Below are 19,969 nucleotides of genomic sequence, written 5' to 3'. Positions count from 1 at the left end.
TCAGAAGCTTTTGGATCAGTGTCTAGACTTAGGGCAGACGCTTGGGAAAAGAGAAGTCTCTAGATCTGGAAAGTTCTACACTCACGTCCCCCCTGCCCCCCCAGTTCACATGGCAGACTCCCGTTCTTAACTGAAATGTCAGCTTTTCGGCGGGGGCTTCCCAGACCACCCCAGCTAAAGTTACCTACCCACACTGCTCACCACCTGGTAGGTAACTCCTTCCCACAATATGCTGCCTTTGAATTTCCTCATATTGTCACCATCTGAAATTATTTATCTATTCCCTGTTTGTTGTCTTTCTCCCTGATAAGACCGCCAGCTGGCATCCGCCTGTGACAGCAGCGATCTTGTCTGTCTTGCTCACAGAGCCTGGCGTCTCATGGGCCCTTGATAGCCTTAAGCCGAACAATGTGTGTAGCAGGGCTGTGGATGCTCAGGCCCTATGCCCCCGCCGCCCCCCGAGTGCACCTGCAACCACGGTGGACAGTTTTCCACGTGTCAAGGGCTCCCATGAGTCCTGGGCTCGCCTTTGCGTTCCTGTAAACACTTCCTTTATTTTCCACGAGCCCAGGAGTGTCATACAAATTATGGCATATACAGGATTGAGTTGTGTTATAGCAGGAGACTCTTCGGAGAGTCTACCCTGACACATTTCTGATTATTTCCCACCTTGGAACAAAGCAGTTCCTAAACACTAAGCGACGGCCCCGGCTGCCTCCTGCTCTGCTCTCCTCCCCGCCTGCGCCCCGACTTCCATCCTGGGCTCCTTCTCACCTCAGCTTAACGGCCTTGACTCTGCTATCCAGGTCAGATTCTTGCCTAGCTCCAAATCCTTTCCTTCCAAGCGTCTAACACAGCAGGTAATATACATTCATCTTTGTTTCGCTTTTTTGATGTCTGTCTCTCTCCAAAATCGGTAAGCTCCATGCGTGCAGGGCTTTGCTCGCAGTCTTTAATATTGCATCTCGAGCGTCCAGCCTGTGGCTTAGCACATAGTGGCCCCTCAATAAACATGCATTAATAAATGAAGCACCCAGAAAAGGGGGCAGGGTTTCATCACAGACTCACGCAATCGCCAGCATAGCAGGGGCTACTGGAGAACGAGGGCGTTGAGTTTTTACTAACTACTGCCTTCTCTTGGCAGCCTGGCCGACGAGGAGCGCCAGGATCTCCCTGAGAGATATACTGAATACCAAATCACACCAAGCGACATGTTTATGACACTAGCCGCTATACATGCATCGTGGATGATCTAACTCGGCGCTGGCTGGACATACACAGACCCCCACATCCAGCATTCTTAGCACCAAATCAGCTCTGACCAGAAGGATCCCCCAGTGGCTGGCTGTCTTCCTCAGTGCCGGAACTATTAGAAACTTTGTTTCCCACCCGAGAGCGTACACGTTTTCCCATTTGATTTGCGGGAGAGCTGGTACCCAGCCACAGCCTGATGGACACCCTATGCACCGAGGGATTCAGTCCCTCCACCTCTGCCCCACCCGAAACTCTCCTGCCTCTCTCCTCTCTGCCCGGTGTTCATGAAGGCCTGCTTGCCAGACGTCCCCCTCTGGGTTACTCCTTGCCAGTTCTTCATTGTCATGTCATGTTAATGGGAGGGTGATCCAGAGGCTCAACTCCCAGGAAAGGAGGAGGGAGTACACTCAGTCACCTCTTCCCCCGCTCTCTGGTCTCTGCTCCATCATCTCTTTCTGACTCGTAATGTTCATTTGTTAATCTGTCCCCACGTGGCCCCAAGATCGCTGCCTCACTTTGAGCAGCACATGTGGACAGAACGACGTTTGACTAAAGAGGAACATTTCCTCTCAGTGTCTATTTTTATTGTGGAGAAAACATTTCTGAGTAGACCTTCCATAGACTTCTCCTTAGTCCCATTGGTCAAGAATGACCATATTCCACGCCCTAGGTCCAAGGAGGGGAGGAAAGGTGAGTATCTGGGGGTTTTTGTTTGTTTTGTTTTGTTTTTGGCTTCTATATTGGAAAGTGGGCTTTGACAGTAAAGAAGAAGGGATGGGGAAACAGAGAAAGAGAAGACATGTCTCCCAGCCTCCCTGCAGTTGGGTTGAGGCCGTGTGACCAGATGTGAGCAGCAGTGACATGTGCCCATTTGGGTTGAGGCAATTAAGCCAACACACGAATTCTGGACTGCCTACTTCTAGTTTTCCAGTGTCACAAGGAACATTGTAACAATTTTGGCGAAGGTCCTGTACTGGAGTTTCTATTATACCTAGCTGAAGAAACCCTGATAAACCTTTTACCCATCATGTGGGTTATTCTCCATTTGTCCCCACCCTTCCCTCAAATTAACCTCTACCTTTCTTGGGGCTCGGTCAGTTAAGCGTCTGACTCTTGATTTTGGCTCACGTCATGATCTCACGGTTCGTGAGTTCGAGCCCCACGTCAGGCTTTATGCTGACGGCGTGGAGCCTGCTTAGGATTCTCTATCTCTCCTCCTCTCTCTGCCCCTCTCCTGCTTGTGATCTCTCTCAAAATAAATAAATAAACTTGAAAAAATTATGATAATTTTTATCACAGGTGCTCATCCTAGGTACCGGTATTAGTTTCTTCTTACTGCTTTAACAAATGACTATTAACCTGGTCTCCAATTTATCTTTTTTTTTTTCCTTTGGTTGCTCGTGCTTTTGGGGTATATCTAAGAAACCATCACCTAATCCAAGGCCACAGAGATTTGTGTGTGTTTTCTTCTAAGATTTTTATCCTGTTAGCTCTTACATTTATTTAGATCAGATCCATTTTGAGTTAATTTTTATATATAGCACGAGGGAGAGGTCCAACTTCATTCTTTTGCATGTTGATATCCTATTGTCCTAGCACAATTTGTAGCAAGGACTGCTCTTTCCCCCTTGAATTGTCTTGGCACCTTTGTAAAAAATCAATTGACCGTGGATGAAAAGGTTTATTTCCGGAGTTTTGATTTTATCCCATCGATCAATCTGTCTATCCTTACGCCAACACCACACAGTCTTAATTGCTACAGCTCTGTAGTAAGTCTTGGAATGGAGGAATGCAAGTCCTGCCAACTCTGTTCTTCTTTTTCAAGATCATTTTGGCTTCTGGATCCCTTGTATTTCCATATGAATTTTAGGATCAGTTTCATGTCTGTCTCCTCGTGAGACCATGGAAGGCAAAGACAAGTCTCTGAGCCATCCTCGTGATCTACTGTGTTTGTAGGATGTCTGGCTCATTAGAACACACCAAAACCTCATGGAACTGAATGAAATGCTCCAGGTATTTGTATCCGGAGCTCGGAATGAATTTCCACCTAGAAGAATGCTAACTACTTGTTTCGGTCCCAACGCGCTGAGCTGCAAGTGATAACCGCAAAACAATTAGCACAGGATATTTACAGCTCACTTAACAAGCAGTCTGGAGACAGTTGCAGTTACTCAGCAACTCAGCTATGTCCGTCCTTCTCCGTCCCTTAGCATCCTGGTCTTTTCCTCATGCTTGTCACTTCGTCATAGATGGCTGCTGTCGTGTCGGGTACCAGTTTATCACATCAGCATCTTAATTTTTTTTTTTCAACGTTTATTTATTTTTGGGACAGAGAGAGACAGAGCATGAACGGGGGAGGGGCAGAGAGAGAGGGAGACACAGAATCGGAAACAGGCTCCAGGCTCTGAGCCATCAGCCCAGAGCCTGACGCGGGGCTCGAACACCCGGACCGCGAGATCGTGACCTGGCTGAAGTCGGACGCTTAACCGACTGCGCCACCCAGGCGCCCCGCATCAGCATCTTAAAGAAGGAGTGAGGGTGGGGATAAAGCCTCTCTTTTCTGGAGGCTTTGTGTTTCACGCAGATGGGACGCCCCCTCCCATATCACTGACCGGAACTGGATTACATGCCCGTCCCTAGTCCAGTCATTGAGGAAGGAGGATAAGATTGCCACGACTCATTTGGGCCAATTATACTGCATCCAATGAAGCAGGCACCAGCTTTTACCTTTTCTGAAACCCAGGTAAGTAGGGCTGTGGTGCTGTACCGGCTGTGGGGCAGCTGCAAACAGCGTTTACCTCCAGCTGACTGTACAAGATGCACAGAAGTATTTTTGTAGCCTTACGCAGAAACGCAACTTACATTATTGTTTCCTTGAGAAAATCGAATGCATTCTCAGCACCAAAGAGAACTTTTGAGAAACAACATTTGCAATACAACCCCAAATACGTAGCACGAAAGTCATAGGCTTTTCTGAATATAATTCCATCTGTCTTGGACCCTTTTTGAAGATACTCCAGAATATTTTAGCTTGAGAACCAATTGTGAACATAAGCTGCCATGCTGTAGCTATTTAGAAGGGACGGTTAACAGTTTACTAGGAGAAAGTCAATTTTTTGTTGTTCATTTTTGTTGTCCTTCTGGCTTCACCAGGAGTGGGACTGCCGGCTGCACGTGAACCTCAGTGGATCCGCCCCGTGATGGCTCGGAGAAACTCTCAGGTCACAGAGCCACATCTCTGCCTCCGAGCCCGGCGTCATCCGCGGCAGCCTCCATGACACACGTGCCCTGCGCGCCCTGACGTCGCCAGGCCGTGGCGGTGTCCTGGGGAACCAAAGAGACCCGGGAAGATGCGGGCCGGGTGGGGGGCCCGGCGGGCCAAGGCCGTGACCCCCGCGCAGCGAGGAGTAAGCGGGCCCCGGGCGCGGCAAACGGCCAGCGAGCGGAGGGCCGGGGCCGGGGCCCCGCGGCGCCTCGGGAGCGCCCAGCACCGCGCCCGCCGCCGGCCTCCCGCCAGAGGCGTCGCTGTGCGCTGGCGCCGGCCCGGGAGCCGCGTTCCGCGGGGAGCGGGCGCTCGCGCCGAGCAGGGGTTTCAGTTTCTGGCGCGAACTTCCGCCGTTCCGAAGTTGCACGGCGAATTGGCGCGATGTCCGGGGACAGCAGCGGCCGCCGGTCCGAGGGCCGGGGCCGGGGCCGCGACCCGCACCGGGATCGCACCCGCTCCCGCTCCCGCTCGCGGTCCCCGCTGTCGCCCGTGTCCCGCCGCGGCGCCGCGCCCGAGCGCAGGGAGGCCCCGGAGCGCCCGAGCCTGGAGGAGGCAGAGCCGTCGGATTCCGGGGACGAGATGGTGGACCCCGCGAGCTTGGAGGCGGAGACCGACCACGGCCTGTGCCGCCAGATCCGCCATCAGTACCGGGCGCTCATCAACTCGGTCCAACGTAAGGCGGGGCGCGGGCGGGGGCAGGTGCGGGACGCAGGCCCGCGCGGCCCGGCTGGTTAACCGCGCCCGCGCCGACCCCGCGCCGCCCGGCCGCGCCTCGATTGGCTCGCCGGGTGGCCCCGCGCCGTCGCGTGGAGCGAGCCGCGCGACCTTGGCGGGGGCGCGCGGGCCCCGAGGGGGCCGGACGGCGCCGCCCGAGCCCAGACGGCCGGGAAGGAGTGGCGGCGGGGCTCGGGCCCCGGGTGTCGTATCTGGCAGTCGGTGGGTCCCGCGAGGGGTCGCCCGCCCAGCGCGGGCGGCGCCACCAGGGAGCTGTCAAAAATGGCCCGCACCAGGACCGCACCCCGGACCTACCCACTCCGAAACTCGGGGTGGCGCGTCCATCTGTCGGGTGGCCCTCCAGGGGCCCCTGTGGCTTGCAGAGTTTGGGAACCACTGTTAGGAGCGCTCCTCGGAGGCTGCAGAAGCAGTGGAGCCCTTTGGGTGAAGGTTAAAGGCAGCAAGGCCCCTTTTAAAGTTCATGCTCCTTAAAGGTACAGTCACCTTTCTCTTTCGGAGACGCTTTGGTTAAAAAGATAGAGATGTGTGAAATAATCACCCCAGGGAGCAGGGGCAGGACTGACTCCTCAGCACCCCAGGTGACCACTTTATTAAGGACTTGGTGAATGATGAGCACATTTGCCAAACCTTGTATTTCTTTACGTAGAAAACCGAGAGGATATACTGAATGCCAGCGACAAACTAACTGAAGTCCTTGAAGAGGCCAACACTCTGTTTAATGGAGGTAATTCATTATTTTATATATGGGAGCTTTTTATTGTAAGTTTTAGGATAATTTTTTTATTAGTTTTATATAAGAGCCATATTATTGACATCAAACAATGCCCACATAATGTAGTAGTGTTTTCTTTACTAGTTTTGGAAGCTTTCTCGTTGGAGTGGTTATACTGCTTGTGTTGTGCTTACTATTCCCTAAGTGGTTATACTGCTTGTGTTGTGTATTGAAGGCTTTATGTGAAATTCTGGGGGCGCAGCCAGCAGCCTGTTTTAGCAAGCCCCCCAGGTGGTTCTGTTGCTCGTTCAAGGTTGAGAACTTGTATTATACTTGCATGAATTATCTTTATCTTTCTGCGGTATTGACTGCTGTATCCCCAGGGTGCGTTTGTTGAATGGATGAATTAAAGGAGAACTGAGCTGGGCTGTGACATCCTATTTCTAGTCCTGCCCTCCTCCCAGCTCCTTGCTATTGGTCCGCCTATGGGGGGGGGGGGGCAGGGGTGTAGTGGCCTCCTCCACTAGTGGAGCTGTTGGTCTCTAGTAGGGGGGTGGTGAGAGAGAGATAAAGAGATATGTCAGAGCACTGAGCACCCTCCACGGGGAGAGGGGAGTTCAAAAAACAATCATGGTTTGGGGCACCTGGGTGGCTCAGTCGGTTAAGCATCCGACCCTTGATTTTGGCTCAGGTCATGGTCTCACAGTTCGGTGAGTTCGAGCCCCATGTAGGACTCCTCACTGGCAGCGTGGAGCCTGCTTGGGATTCTCTCTCTGCCCCTCCCCGATGGGCGTGCATGTGCGCTCTCTCTCTCTCTCTCTCTCTCTGAAAATGAAAAAAAAAATCTTGGTTTGAATTAAAAGGGTTTGTGGCAGCAGTAGTCTGTTCAAAGACAGAAGGCAGGTCGGGCACCCCCTGATGTAGGCACTGGGGCCCCGAACCCTAGAGCCAGTCCCCAGACCACTTTCCCCACCGTCCTCCTAACAGTTCTGTGGCAGCAGAATGATAGAATGCAGACAAATTCGGTGGTAAGGAAGAGTCAACAACTTGTGCTGCCCAGACAATTCTTCATGTTCTTTGAGGACCAGACCCTTTCTTTCTAGTAATTTCCCAGTCCGACTAATGGCTTAACTGTTGCTCACTTTTAACATTGCCACGTCTGCATGTTCTCAAATGAGTGTCTTTCTAGCCCTGCTCACAGCCTCTGCACTGTTCCCCATCTTGGTGTCCCACATTTGCCAAATCTCGTTAAAACCTTCCAGAACTGAGCGTTTCCCTTTCACCTGGTTAAATCCCTCCTCACCCCTTGTTAGCGCTGTGACTCATTCACCCCTTTGTACTTTACTATGCATCTTATTAGTTCTTGGGCCACACATCACTCCCTCCTCGGCTAATGCCCCTGTGCTGACTGGGTCACCTCTTTAAGGCAAAGTTGCTCGCTCAGCAAACACAGAATTCTAGATCCTTGGCACTCATGGTTTTCCCTCGGTGGGAGCCTCAAAGCCAGCTGTGACCGAGAAGTCTGTGCTTTTCTCGCCGACTGTGCTGTGAGGCCAGCAGGCAAGGCACCCGGAGCGGCCTGGCCCCTGCTTCCCTCTCTCACGCATGGTCGCTCCCGCAGCAGCACCCCCGAAATAAAAAGGGAGAAGAATGATGTATAAAAGCAAAAATGGGAGTCAGCCAAGTTCAGCCGCTGGAGGTGTGTGTTCAGTAAGCGCGACACCCACAAGGCCTCCGGGAGCACGCCAGGCACAGGTGTTTCTGTACTTGAACTTTGCCGCCTTCGCCTCTTCTTGGCTCCCTTTCCGGTTTGCCTTTCCGGGTGTTCCCAGGGCCCTCTTCACCCTCCCAGTCCCGCCAGCCCCGCCGTCTCCTCCAAAGGGCCGGTCCCTCGCCTCTGCACACTTCGTCGTCCTGTTCCCTTCTTGACTCCTGTTTAAATCTTTTTCTCGCTATAGCTTGTCTTAAATCCCGGGTCCTCTGTCAAACGCCTTCCGGCCCTCCATCCTCAGGGTCGCCGCCCTGCTGCGTGGCCTCTGTCCACGTGGTGGCCCGGGCTGGCACCCGGGGCGTGAGTCTTAGGCTGACTGCCCAGACGGTGCCATTATTTCTGTTGATGTCCCCTGACGGTTTGTGGTGGCCGCTCAACAAGCCACCAGGCCTTACACGGAGCAGGCTTTCCTTTTGACTTACCTCCGCTCGCGTCGAGGAGGGACGCCGAGGTGGGGCTGCTGGCGTGGGGGTGGGGAGGGGGGGAGAAGCTGGGTGTTAAGAGAGGAGACAGGCTTTGTTGAACCCAAGCTATAAAGAGATGGTAGTTCAGTTCACAGGAGGAGAAGGAACCTGGAGGGAGAGGGGCTTTTAGGAGGGCTGGTCAGCTTTTTTTTTTTAAGGTTTATTTATTTTTGAGAGAGAGAGAGACAGAGCATGAGCGGGAGAGGGGCAGAGAGAGAGAGAGAGGAAGACACAGAATCTGAAGCAGGCTCCAGGCTCTGAACTGTCTGCACAGAGCCCGGAGGACGGGTCAGCTTTGACTCCAGATTTTGGTGGGTTGCGCATGAGAGCCAGGTTTTAGAGGGAGATGGGTATGTTTCCTTTTTTTTTTTTTTTTTTTTGGTTGGTTGGTCCAGTGGGAAATGGCAAGTAAGTAGGTGGAAATTTCGGGAAAATCCCTGTGAATCATGTGTCTTTTCCTTCTCTTTTTGAGCAGTGTCCCGGGCAAGAGAAGCAGTCCTGGATGCCCAGTTTCTTGTTTTGGCTTCAGATTTGGGCAAAGAGAAGGCAAAGCAGCTGCGTTCTGATCTGAACTCGTTCGATATGCTGCGCTACGTTGAAACTCTAGTAAGTTCAAAGCTGCGGAATCTTAAACAAAAAATGTGTCCCAGGTCACAGATTAATTATCTGCTTTGATTAGATCTGTATGCCAATGGCTTTCGCTTCCTTTTTCCTTTTCTTGGGGGGGTGGCGGGGCACAAGTCTCAGATTCCCCCAAAGAGATCTCATCTCACCAAGTTAAACGATGACAGGAGAGCCATGTCGAGGAATACAGGGCGGCAGCCTAGAGGTTTAGAAATCTCTTAGCATTCGAAGTAAAGATTCTGGGTGCTACGTTTATTTACAAATGGCCATTTTCCCCCTGAACCGTCAGTTCATAAGTATTCTAGCTCATTCTCAGTGACTGGGGACCCTTTGTCCTGGCTGGACAAAACCCACGCAGCAGGTGGCAGAGCTCAGCTGGAGATGAGTTGGGCCTGGGGGGCAAGTTCTCCTCTGTCTTTTTTTTTTTTTTTTTTTTTTAACATTCATGTATTATTGAGAGACAGAGACAGAGCAAGAGTAGGGGAGGGACAGAGAGAGGAGGAGACACAGAATCCGAAGCAGGCTCCAGGCTCTGAGCTGTCGGCACAGAGCCCGATGCGGGGCTCGAACCCACGAGCCATGAGATCATGACCTGAGCCGAAGTCAGATGCTTAACCGACTGAGCCACCCAGGTGCCCCTCTCCTCTGTCTTTGAGAATAAATGGGAACCACATGAATATGCTTAGGGTTTTGCTATTTTGTGGGTCTTTTTGTGGTTGTTTTATTTACCTTTCTTTTGGATGGTTGTTACCCAAAATTAAAAAATTTTTCCTTGGTGGATTTACCAAAAAAGGCACAATGAAGCTGACCGTGCATTTTACCCTGTTGTTGATTTTTTTTTTCTTTTTTTTTTGGTTCTACTCTGAGCGAAGCTCTGTCCTAGCATTTCTGCTAGACCTTTGAATTTCTGACTGAATGTTTGTCAAATGGCTATTAAGATGATTTAGTACTGTGAGATCGGACCAGATACATTCATTCTTTTGTAAAGGCAGGGGGCAGATGAGTTTTCTGTTGTTTTTAAAACCTTAAATGGTTTAAAACTGAAATTTAACTTACATTGAAAACCGTAAAATCTTCTTTTTTAACTTTTTTATTGTGAGGCATAATGCATTTGGAAAATGCACACTAACATACAGCTGAACAAATAAAATGACCATATATACTGGGTTGTCTTTTTTAAAATTACTGGTATTCATCCAAGTGAGCTGTGTACTTGAACAAATCAAAATAAATTCCGGAAGTCTTTAAGGCATTCAGAGTAAAACCCTAAATTAATAGCTCTGTGATGGCTGGGTGGGGAAGAGCCTTCTGAGTACATCAAATATAGGTTCTATAAAAAAAAGACTGGTAGACTGGACCAGACAGAAACGGACCTGTCCTCCCACGTGTGTGTGGGGGGAGACAAGGTGGCAGGGGGCGGGGGTGATGGATGCCGACCTTATGTCCCTGATCTGGTTCTTGCAGCCTTTTTCTTTACAACTTGATTGCCTTTAATAGGGGTCAGCTCCTTGAGAGCTTTTTGATTGTTCATATTTGATATTACTGTTTTAATTTGATAACTTGGAGGCATTTTATAATTCTATAATGTAATCAAAGCACTTTCATTTTCTGTAAGATAGTTGGGGATGAGAGAATTACTAAACTTCTGGCAACTCTTTGCAGGAAGGCAGTTTTAGGATGAATGATTCTCTGACGCTAGGCCACTGCTCTCTGGATATACTGAGGCGCAAGCTGAGTAGTGGTCTCTAGGAGGTTGGCTAAAATGAAAATCCGAAAGCCAGCTAAACCTGGCCTGTTCTGTGTTGGAGGCTTTGATTTGGGATGTGATTTCAGATTTGTATGGCGGAACTGCTTTCCTCATACTTTGATGGACTGAGTTCATTCATTCTCGTGTTTCTGCCTTTGAAAGTTGGAATTTATGTATGAAATTATCTGTATCGAAAGAAATTTAGCCAGCGTGTTAGGGCCTTGAAAACAGGCCTTGCCTCTGGCCTCTTAAAGTTTACTGATGCAGATTATTTGATGTGGTGAATGATTGCTTGTGGCTTAACTGGGGTTTTTTGTTTCCCTTCATTTTTGTAGCTGACACATATGGGTGTAAATCCGCTAGAAGCTGAAGAACTCATCCGTGATGAAGATAGTTCTGATTTTGAATTCATAGTCTATGACTCCTGGAAAATATCAGGCAAAACAGCAGAAAACACCTTTAATAAAACCCATACATTCCACTTTCTGTAAGATTATTTTAACAATCTGACAGACCAGTCATTTGTAAACCTTAAGTTGTTTTTCCGTTGTAGGAACAAACATTATTTGGTATTGTGGAGGTGACGGTCATGACGCCACTGTTTGGAGACTTTGTAAACTTTGATTGAAAAGCCCATAAAATCTCGATGTGGATGGATCCTCATCCTGCTTAATTGAAGCAGGGAAGGCTGTGGGCCAGGACCTCTTACTAGGTGCCCTGCCGGCTCCTTTGTTTCCTAGTATGTGAGACTTCCGGTCTGGGGCAAAAGGTCTGGCTTTGTTTTGTCACCTTTAATCCTTACCATGTAGGAGGACGATACCTCTTATGGAGAGTATCTTCAGATCCTACCAATGTATGTAAAGTGCCACTTACCGTAATTTCCTGTCGGACGATCAACTGACCTATACTTGAAGCCTGCTTGAGTCACGGTCACATAAGTGCCCGGTTGATTTTTTGGATACAGGTCTAGTTTTGAAAAGTGGTTTTTTTTTTTTTTGTTTTTTTTTTTTATACTCACATTAGCTTCTGTCTTCATTTCCTAGTTCAGTCCTTTTGGAGAAACTAAGAATGGTGCTCACTGGTTCTTCTCTAAGACCATCTTCAAATGCTCTGGCTGTGTCCCCCAGCAGATTCTTTCTGCTGTCGTTTCTTCTTAAGTGCTGTATAGCTCCTGGGCGGTTTGTCTGTTCTGATTTACCCTTGCAAACCTCCCGAGAGTGGTAGCGCCTCAGTTAGAAGGCTCTGGAGATGCACAGGTGTGGGGCGAGGCCTAGGTTTTTAAAAAGCCTCCAGTTAGCACAGGCAGTTAGCACTGCCTCCATTACAGCATAAAGGTCACACTTCTTCGTTACAGGATAAAGTCCAAATCTCTGTCTTTTGCTGTTGAGTTCTTGGCTCTGTCCTAAATCCCAAGATCTAAAGGGAGCCTTGGGTGCTGTGCCTTAAACTTTGTCTCCTCATCCTGCTGAAGTTGCACCCACAGTGAAGTGCTTACAGCTGTGTGCCCTTGCACTTGCTGGGTCTTTGGCCTACAATGTCTTCCCCCATCTTTTCCACCTGGGAATGTTTGCTGATGTTCCAGACCCTAACTTGGAAGCCTCCAGTAACTTCTCCGGACAGATAGAAGGCAAGATCAGAGATCGCAACCAGATCACTCCCACGTCTGGGTAGACCTCTGCCCACGTGCGCTCCCAGCACCACAGTATTATTCTAGTATGATGCTGTGGGATCCACCCCATTGCGATGAAATGGACACGTGTGTGTGGATTTGGATCTGTCCATCTACACTGCACCCTTTGATCTCCTCAGGCGGAGGGACCACACGGGTCTATGTTTTCGGGGCCGTGATCGCTGCGTGGTACATCTATTACTGTAGCTTAAGTCTGCATTTGGGCCTTTTTTAGGGGGTACGGGGAGTCCAGAGGGGAAAAGAATCCCATGGCTTCTGTTTGACCTGTTCTCCCGAGACAGGTATGTTCCGTAGTCTGAGGCTGTGAGCCTTGGCACTGGCACCCTAGTCCAGAGGCTTTTAACCCCCAGAGGAGCTGTTTTTCCCTCTTCCCCACACGTTCTTCTTCCCTGATCTGAAGTTGGCTTTGCCAAGAACACAGTAGGCTAGCTGGGAAGACCACAGGCATGTTGACCGGTCTGCTGTTGAAAGCAAAATATGAAGGTGTTTGAGGAGGTATCTGTAATTGAGAGAAGCTCCTAGGAGTTCTTTGAGAAACACAGAGGGAGCAGAAAGGATGTCACAGACCCGACCAGAGTTTCGATCTGATGTCAGCACATACAGCACTGAAGCCTGGTCTGAATCTGACCATTCCGTGGGAGCTGCTTCCAGTTAGTCGAATTGGTTTAGAAAACAAACAAAAAAAGACATGAAAGCATATTTTTCATTAGGTTGGGTTCAATACAAGGAGAGTTCCCTGTGCCAAAGCCACGAAGCGATCGTCCGAGAAAAGGTCCCACGACAGAAGAGAAGAAGACCATGCCTGACCAGGTTTGTCTTCTGAAAATGCCTACGGTTAAAGTAGCTGTTAATATAATATACATGCAATTTGGCCATCTTTTCTAAGCTTTAGGGTCTGGAGTCAGGGTTGGTTACTTAAATAATCACTTAAATAATTTAAGCTTTTAAACGTTTTACCGGGTTAACCCTTGTCTTAGTTTTAATTCCTTTCGGTAGTGGATCAGGGGCTCTCAGCCTCAGCACAGTCAGCCCTGGGGGCAGGAACAGTGTCCATCATGATTGGCTGTCCTGTGCGATGCAGGAGGCCCCATAGCAATCCTTGGCCTCTTTCCACTAGATGCCAGTAGCCGCCTCCTCCCCCATCCCCAGTTGTGACAACCAAAAACATCTCCAGGTATTGGCAAATGTCCCCAAGAGGCAAAAATCACTCCCACTTGAGAACCACGGTTCTGAACCACTTTTTGTGTTGTGCTATTTTATGTTCAACCTGAACATGGTTGATTTGGTCATGTTAACTCCTCTGTTAAAAAATTAATAGAAAAATGTTAACTGAAACAAAGTTTTTGTTTTTTTTTTTTAACTGTAAATTTGAAGATGGGGGTCAAAACTGGTAGTGATCCCCAATAAAAGACATTTAGACGAATATGGGCGCGGAAGAGGGCAGAAAACGCAAACAGTCTGGTAACGACTTTGTGTTTTCAGTTAAGTGAAATGGAAGAATCTCATCAAGAAGCAACAGAAAAGGAAGTGGAAAGAATTTTGGGATTATTGCAGACCTATTTCCGAGAGGATCGTAAGTATGATACCAAGTTCAAGTAGAGCAATTTGTATTTATCAGTTAGACACATGTCCCTTTCGATGAGAAGTTAGTTTTTTGAAACGCATTTTCGGTTCTGTACAATGTTTGAATCATTTTGATTGCTTTTTGGCCTATATATGTAACGCAGCTTCTCTCCTTTAGATATCCCATGTGAGGTTGTTGGCAAAGTAACTTTTCATTTTTGTTTTTAAAAGATGGGGTTGGGGCGCCTGGGTGGCGCAGTCGGTTAAGCGTCCGACTTCAGCCAGGTCACGATCTCGCGGTCCGTGAGTTCGAGCCCCGCGTCGGGCTCTGGGCTGATGGCTCAGAGCCTGGAGCCTGTTTCCGATTCTGTGTCTCCCTCTGTCTCTGCCCCTCCCCCGTTCATGCTCTGTCTCTCTCTGTCCCAAAAATAAATAAACATTGAAAAAAAAAATCTTTAAAAGATGGGGTATTTTTTCTGTTACAAAACAAAAGGTGCCATAGAAGTGAGAGCGGTAGAGTCAAGTACCTGTTCCACTTCTCGCTCCCTAGAGGCAGCCCCTTGTATGGCGTGCCTTGCGTGCTCAGATCGTCTTAGCTTTATGTCAGTTATGTAACTATGCACATAAGTAAGTTGGGCATCGTTGCTGGTTTTGCTTTCTTCAAAGCTAATCATAATATACACGTTCTTCCGCAACCTGAGTTTCCCACGTCGACATTCTTCTTCATCGATACGGGAAGATCTCCCTTCTGTCCAGTGATTCCCGTTGTAGGGCTGTGTCATAAACACATTGAACAAGTCCCCTGTGAGTGGACGAGTGGCAGTTCTTTGTAGCATCTTACTCTCGTGAAAGCCGCTGTAGCAGAGAATCCTGGCACGCAGCTTTGCACGCACCTGCCGACATTTCTGTAGGAGGAGGGTTGCCAGATCAGTGGGCATACGTATTTTATAATAGGTAGGCCAAACTGGCCTCCAGAAGGGCCGTATCCTTTAATACTCCCAACAGCAGGTTGAGGGCCCATTTCCTTCCTCTGTGCACACAAGAGAATATTGGTCTTACTGATGAGCAAAATGCATCTTTCCCGTTTTGAAGAATTTTTTTTTTCTTTTTCGTCTACAGCTGATACTCCTATGTCCTTCTTTGACTTTGTGGTTGATCCACATTCTTTTCCCCGAACAGTGGAAAACATCTTTCATGTTTCCTTCATTATAAGGGTAAGACTTAGGATTATTTCTCTTTTTTATCTTTTATAGCTTTTAAGAGGGTACATAGTAAAAGCTATGGGTGGGAGCTGGCAGAGGTGTTTGTACTAACCAGTATGTATGTATGTATTTGCATTGTAGCAAAACATTGGCACACAGGCAGAAGAAACTAGCTGAAAATTTGTGTGCGAAGGACTCCTGGCCGGCTCCGTCAATGGAGCATATGACTCTTGATCTCAGGGTCATGAGTTCGAGCCCCACGTTGGGTGTAGAGATTACTCAACATAATAAGTAACCTTAAAAAAAGAAGTTGTGAGCTTGCTTTTACATTTTGGGAATTATTTATAAAAAGGATTTGCAGAGTTTGAGTATGGAACTATAAATTAGAGAACAGTGTGGTATACATGTTCAATTTCCCAAATTTAAATTGCCCACATCTGATAGTTGCCATGTTAGGTAAGAAAATGTCTTGTTCTCCTCAAGAACCGTATACTGAAAGTACTAAGGAAAGGGAGCAGGCTATCATTTATTATCTCATAAAAATTACTAATACGGGCGGGGTGCATGGGTGGCCCAGCCTGTTAAGCATAGGACTCTTAGTTTTGGCTCAAGTCATGACCTCCTGGTTTTGTGAGTTCAGGCCCTATATCGCCCTGTGTTGGCAGCACAGAGCCTGCTTGGAATTCTCTCTCTCTCTCTCTCTCTCTCTCTCTCTCTCTCTCTCTTTCTCTCTGCCCCTCTCCCAATTGCACTGTCTCTGTCTCTCTCAAAAATAAAGAAATAAACTTAAAAAAATTTGGGGTGCCTGGGTAGCTCAGTTGGTTAAGCGTCTGACTTCAGCTTAGGTCATGATCTCATGGTTCGTGGGTTCAAGCCCCTCATTGGGCTCTGTGCTCACAGCTCAGAGCCTGGAGCCTGCTTCAGATTCTGTGTCTCCCTCTCTTTCTGCCACTCCCCCCCTCATGTGCACGGTCTCTCTCTCTCTCTCTCTCTCTCAAAAGTAAATAAACATTAAAAAAATTTTTTTTTAAATTACTAGTACAGTGGTGTCTGGGTGGGTCAGTCAGTTAAGTGTCCCAACTTCAGCTGAGGTTATGATCTCAAGGTTCGTGGGTTCTGCATCAGGCTCTGTGTTTACAGTGTGTAGCCTGCTTGGGATTCTCTCTCTCGCTCTCTCTCTCTCTGGCCCTCTCCCACTTGCTGTCTCTTTTCCAACATAAATAAACTTAAAAAACAATTACAAATGAATATGTAGAGAGAGTGAAATGATGTGGCAAAACTTTAACAGTGAAGTTTGGTGAAAAAAACTTGGTGAAAACTTTGTGAAGCTCGGTAAAGAATATAGGAAGGGAGGGGTGCCTGGGTGGCTCAGTTGGTTAAGCATCCACTCTTGATCTCCGTTCAGGTCATAATCTCACGGTTTGTGGATTTGAGCCCCACATCAGGCTCTGCGCTAACTGTGGAACCTGCTTGGGATTCTCTCTTTCTGCCATTCCTCTGTCGCATATGTGGGCACACGCTCGCTCGCTCTCTCTCAAAATAAATAAACTTAAAAAATATATATACTATAAAGGTTCTTTATAGTAGCCTTGTAGCTCTTTCAGTTTGAAATTATTTCAAAACAGAAGGTTCAAAAAAAACCCTACTCAAAAATATACTGAAATATAAGAAAAGTATACTTTAGACCTATCTTTAGTCTTGTAACAGGTTGCACTGCTGCATATGTAAGATGAATTTGATTTTAACCTTAAACAAAAATCTTGTATTGACCAGAGTATCTTCCCAGAAATGATAACAAAGGCATGTTTTGTCAACGGTAGATGATGAGCTAACACCTGATAAAATATGGAGTGTTCAAAAATACGCATGAATCAGTTAAAGAGATAAGCCAGTTTCGGTTTTATTTAGCAGATCCTCAGGATAGAGGCTGATCAGAAACCCGAGGGAAGCCCCATGTAACTTCTTGTCTACGTAATCTCATTATTGTTATGGTACATTTTGAGTGTCTGGGATATGGAGCTTTCTAATTAAGGGATAATGCTTTTCATCCAGTGGTTACAGGTTTTGGATCTAATTTTTTAAATCGGTTTTTGAATCCAAATCTAAAATCATGTTTGTGTTTTAGGATGGTTTTGCAAGAATAAAGCTTGACCAAGACCGACTGCCAATAATAGGTAAAGGATACTATGTTAAGATTAGTTTTTGAGAAAACGTATGTGTTATTAGAGTTCATGAAATGCAGCTTTCTAAATGTAAATGAGTTTGCATTTTACGTATCGAACTTGTACGTTGCTGTATCTTTACTGAAAATATCGCCATCATTTAAAGCCAGAGGGTTCACCTGTATCATTGACTCAACACTTACTGCCTTAAAGATTGACAAGAAAGTCCCTCCAGTTTTTATCTAGAATGTTTGTAATTGCAGTTACTATTGTACTTTCCTTCCTTCTATTTTTCCCTGAAGCCACCTCCCTCCTCTCCTTGGGAGAATCTTTCTCAAATAATTTCACCGGTCTCCATGAGTCCTTTGTTTCCTAAGGTCTCCTGCAGAGAATCAAGTACATCCATTGCCTTTATTGTTACTTTAAAAGCTCTTAATTTCTCTCGGACTCACTAGGGCTCTGTGGTTAGTACTTAGATCTGCAGAGGTTTTTAAATGATTGCAACGTGTCACTCCATCTTGTGGGGTTTTTTAAAAGTGGAAGCAAATGGATTACTTGCTACAACACTATAACAAGTCAATGATGCGTGGGATCCTAATAAGTATGTAATATTACGTGTCTTTTCAATACAGGCTTCGTTCCTGTTCAACAGTTTACGTTCAGCCTACCTCCTGTGATTCGATAACCTTTGAAAACTTTTGTCTTTCCAACAGAGCCCGTTAATATTAATGAAGAAAGTGAGGGAATTGACCAAAACACCCAAATTAGGAATCAAGGAATCATAGCTTTGAGTTACCGAGACTGGGAGGTAAAGCCTTGCCCCTTGCCCCTTTCCCCGGGGTAGTTCTGTCTCCCAAACGGCATTTGCCGTAAACCCAGTGCCCAAAATGTTCTCTGTTCTCCACCAGGAGATCGTGAAGACCTTTGAGATCTCAGAACCTGTGATTGCTTCAGGCCAGAGCCAGCAGAGGCTAAGCGCCTGACGCCAGCAAAGGTAACATTTCCTATGTTATGAAACGTTACTTAGCATTCCAAACCACCTTCCTTTTTTGCATTCTGGTGAAATTGGGATTTGCCTCCCTCTAGTGCCCCAGTCCTAGAACTGTGTGTGCTGGTGGGAAAGGCAGCGCGCCACCTAGTGGCTACAAGTCCCCTTCTTTGGATTACTTCGGGGTTCTGAAGGGGCGGAGCAGGAGTGTGTTCCTGGCTTGGCTCCTCCTACCCCCCCCCCCCCCCCCCCCCCCCCGCCACCTCCAACAAGTTGATAAACTAGATAAATCAAATACTGAACCCTCCCATCAGTCGTGTTCAGTGTCCGATTTGATTTGGTTATTTTATAGCTACGAAGTAGAAAGGGAGGATTAGGACAGATTTACCTTGGAATGATGTCAATAAATGGGCGTTTCTTAAATGTGAGTTATGCTGTGAAACACTTCTTCAATTTTTATGAAGGAGAACATGCTAGAAGGAAATCTTAGTGACGATCGGGCATTTGCTGTGGGTGGAGTCAGGAGACCTGGATTCTGTTGGCTCTGCCCCTGACTTTAAAATCACGGAGGGGGCGCCTGGATGGCTCGGTCGGTTAAACGTCCGACTTCGGCTCAGGTCATGATCTCATAATTCGTTGAGTTCAAGCCCCCGAGTCGGGCTCTGTGCTGACAGCTCAGAGCCTGAAGCCGGCTTCGGATTGGATTCTGTGTCGTCTTCTCTCTCTGTTCCTCCTCTGCTCACACTTTGTCTCTCTCTCAAAAATAAATAAACATTAAAATCACTGAGATGACTTCATCTCACTCAGCTTCATTTTGTCTATAAATCCAATCTGTAAAATGGGGGGGGGGGAGATTTTGAATTAGAACATTGTTAAGGTTTTATTTTTCTAACTCAATTTTTCTGTAATTTTGAGAGTTAAAATGAACTTTGAATACTTAATCTGCTTTGGTTCCAAGATAACTGAGGGAAAGAGAGCAGATGTAAGATATATAATGTGGGTGGACCGGGGCCCTCCTCACTGAGAAAGCACTGGCTGTCAGAGTCTATTTATGTATATCTAGTAAACTTTGGATTCATGTTATCATTTACAAACTGTTAACCAGCTATTTTTTTCCTCTTTCTTAGGACTCAACTGGATAGTGAAATCCAAACAGGAAAGCAGCATGTATTGTATATATTGTATGATTAAACATTTTTAAAGACAGATTGTTTTTAGTAAAATGTAGCTTTTGATAGTTAATGAATTGGTCCTGGTTGTCTTTGATTAAAGGAAATTCACTGCCATATTCACAAATATTTGTAGTTACTCTTTATTTTCTGATTATGCCAGAGTTTGGCCTTTCTCTAGTCCTGTTCCACTGAAAGCTTTTTAGTTAGGATGTCAATGGCCTACAGATCATTATGGTTCTTTTTATATCTCTTTAGCTAAATGTAAAGTTAGCTGGTCAAGTCAACCAATATTGGATTGAACTGTATGAAATTGTTTGTGTAGGTAAAACATGGCCAAATATCAGCCATTTTCTATGATTCAGCCTGTGATTTACACACGAGAATCTGTTCAGTCCTCTGCCAGGCCAGGCTGAACGACCATCCCCACAGCTCCCATCAGCGGTCCCCTGTGTGCGCACAGAGGACAACCAGACGGGCGCGACTCCCGAGCTTCTGATCTTGGCTGGGCCTTCAGGCCCGTCCTTGATGTTTTTTAGCCCCTTCCACAGCTTGCTACGTCCTCCCTCTCTCCCTCCTCCCATCTGGTGTCCGAGTCAAGTGTCCGAGTGTCGCTTCTCTGG

The 19,969-nt window shown here is 47.3% G+C and overlaps 1 protein-coding gene across 1 annotated transcript; it reads left to right on the top strand.

The window, feature by feature from the left end:
• The first annotated feature begins 4,812 nt into the window (after window positions 1–4,812).
• Window positions 4,813–19,473, top strand: NSMCE4A (NSE4 homolog A, SMC5-SMC6 complex component). The gene is made up of 11 exons (XM_047824523.1): window positions 4,813–5,192; window positions 5,901–5,978; window positions 8,677–8,807; window positions 10,908–11,059; window positions 12,973–13,072; window positions 13,745–13,835; window positions 14,945–15,039; window positions 17,153–17,201; window positions 17,903–17,997; window positions 18,098–18,183; window positions 19,305–19,473. The coding sequence occupies exons 1-10, from the start codon at window positions 4,901–4,903 to the stop codon at window positions 18,170–18,172; spliced, it is 1,158 nt and encodes a 385-aa protein (XP_047680479.1). The 5' UTR covers window positions 4,813–4,900; the 3' UTR covers window positions 18,173–18,183; window positions 19,305–19,473.
• Window positions 19,474–19,969: the final 496 nt, after the last annotated feature.

Source organism: Prionailurus viverrinus, chromosome D2 (assembly GCF_022837055.1).
Source record: "Prionailurus viverrinus isolate Anna chromosome D2, UM_Priviv_1.0, whole genome shotgun sequence".
Taxonomy (NCBI): Eukaryota; Metazoa; Chordata; class Mammalia; order Carnivora; family Felidae; genus Prionailurus; species Prionailurus viverrinus.
Note: the sequence above shows the minus strand (reverse complement) of the source record. Positions and strands in the feature narration are given on the sequence as shown.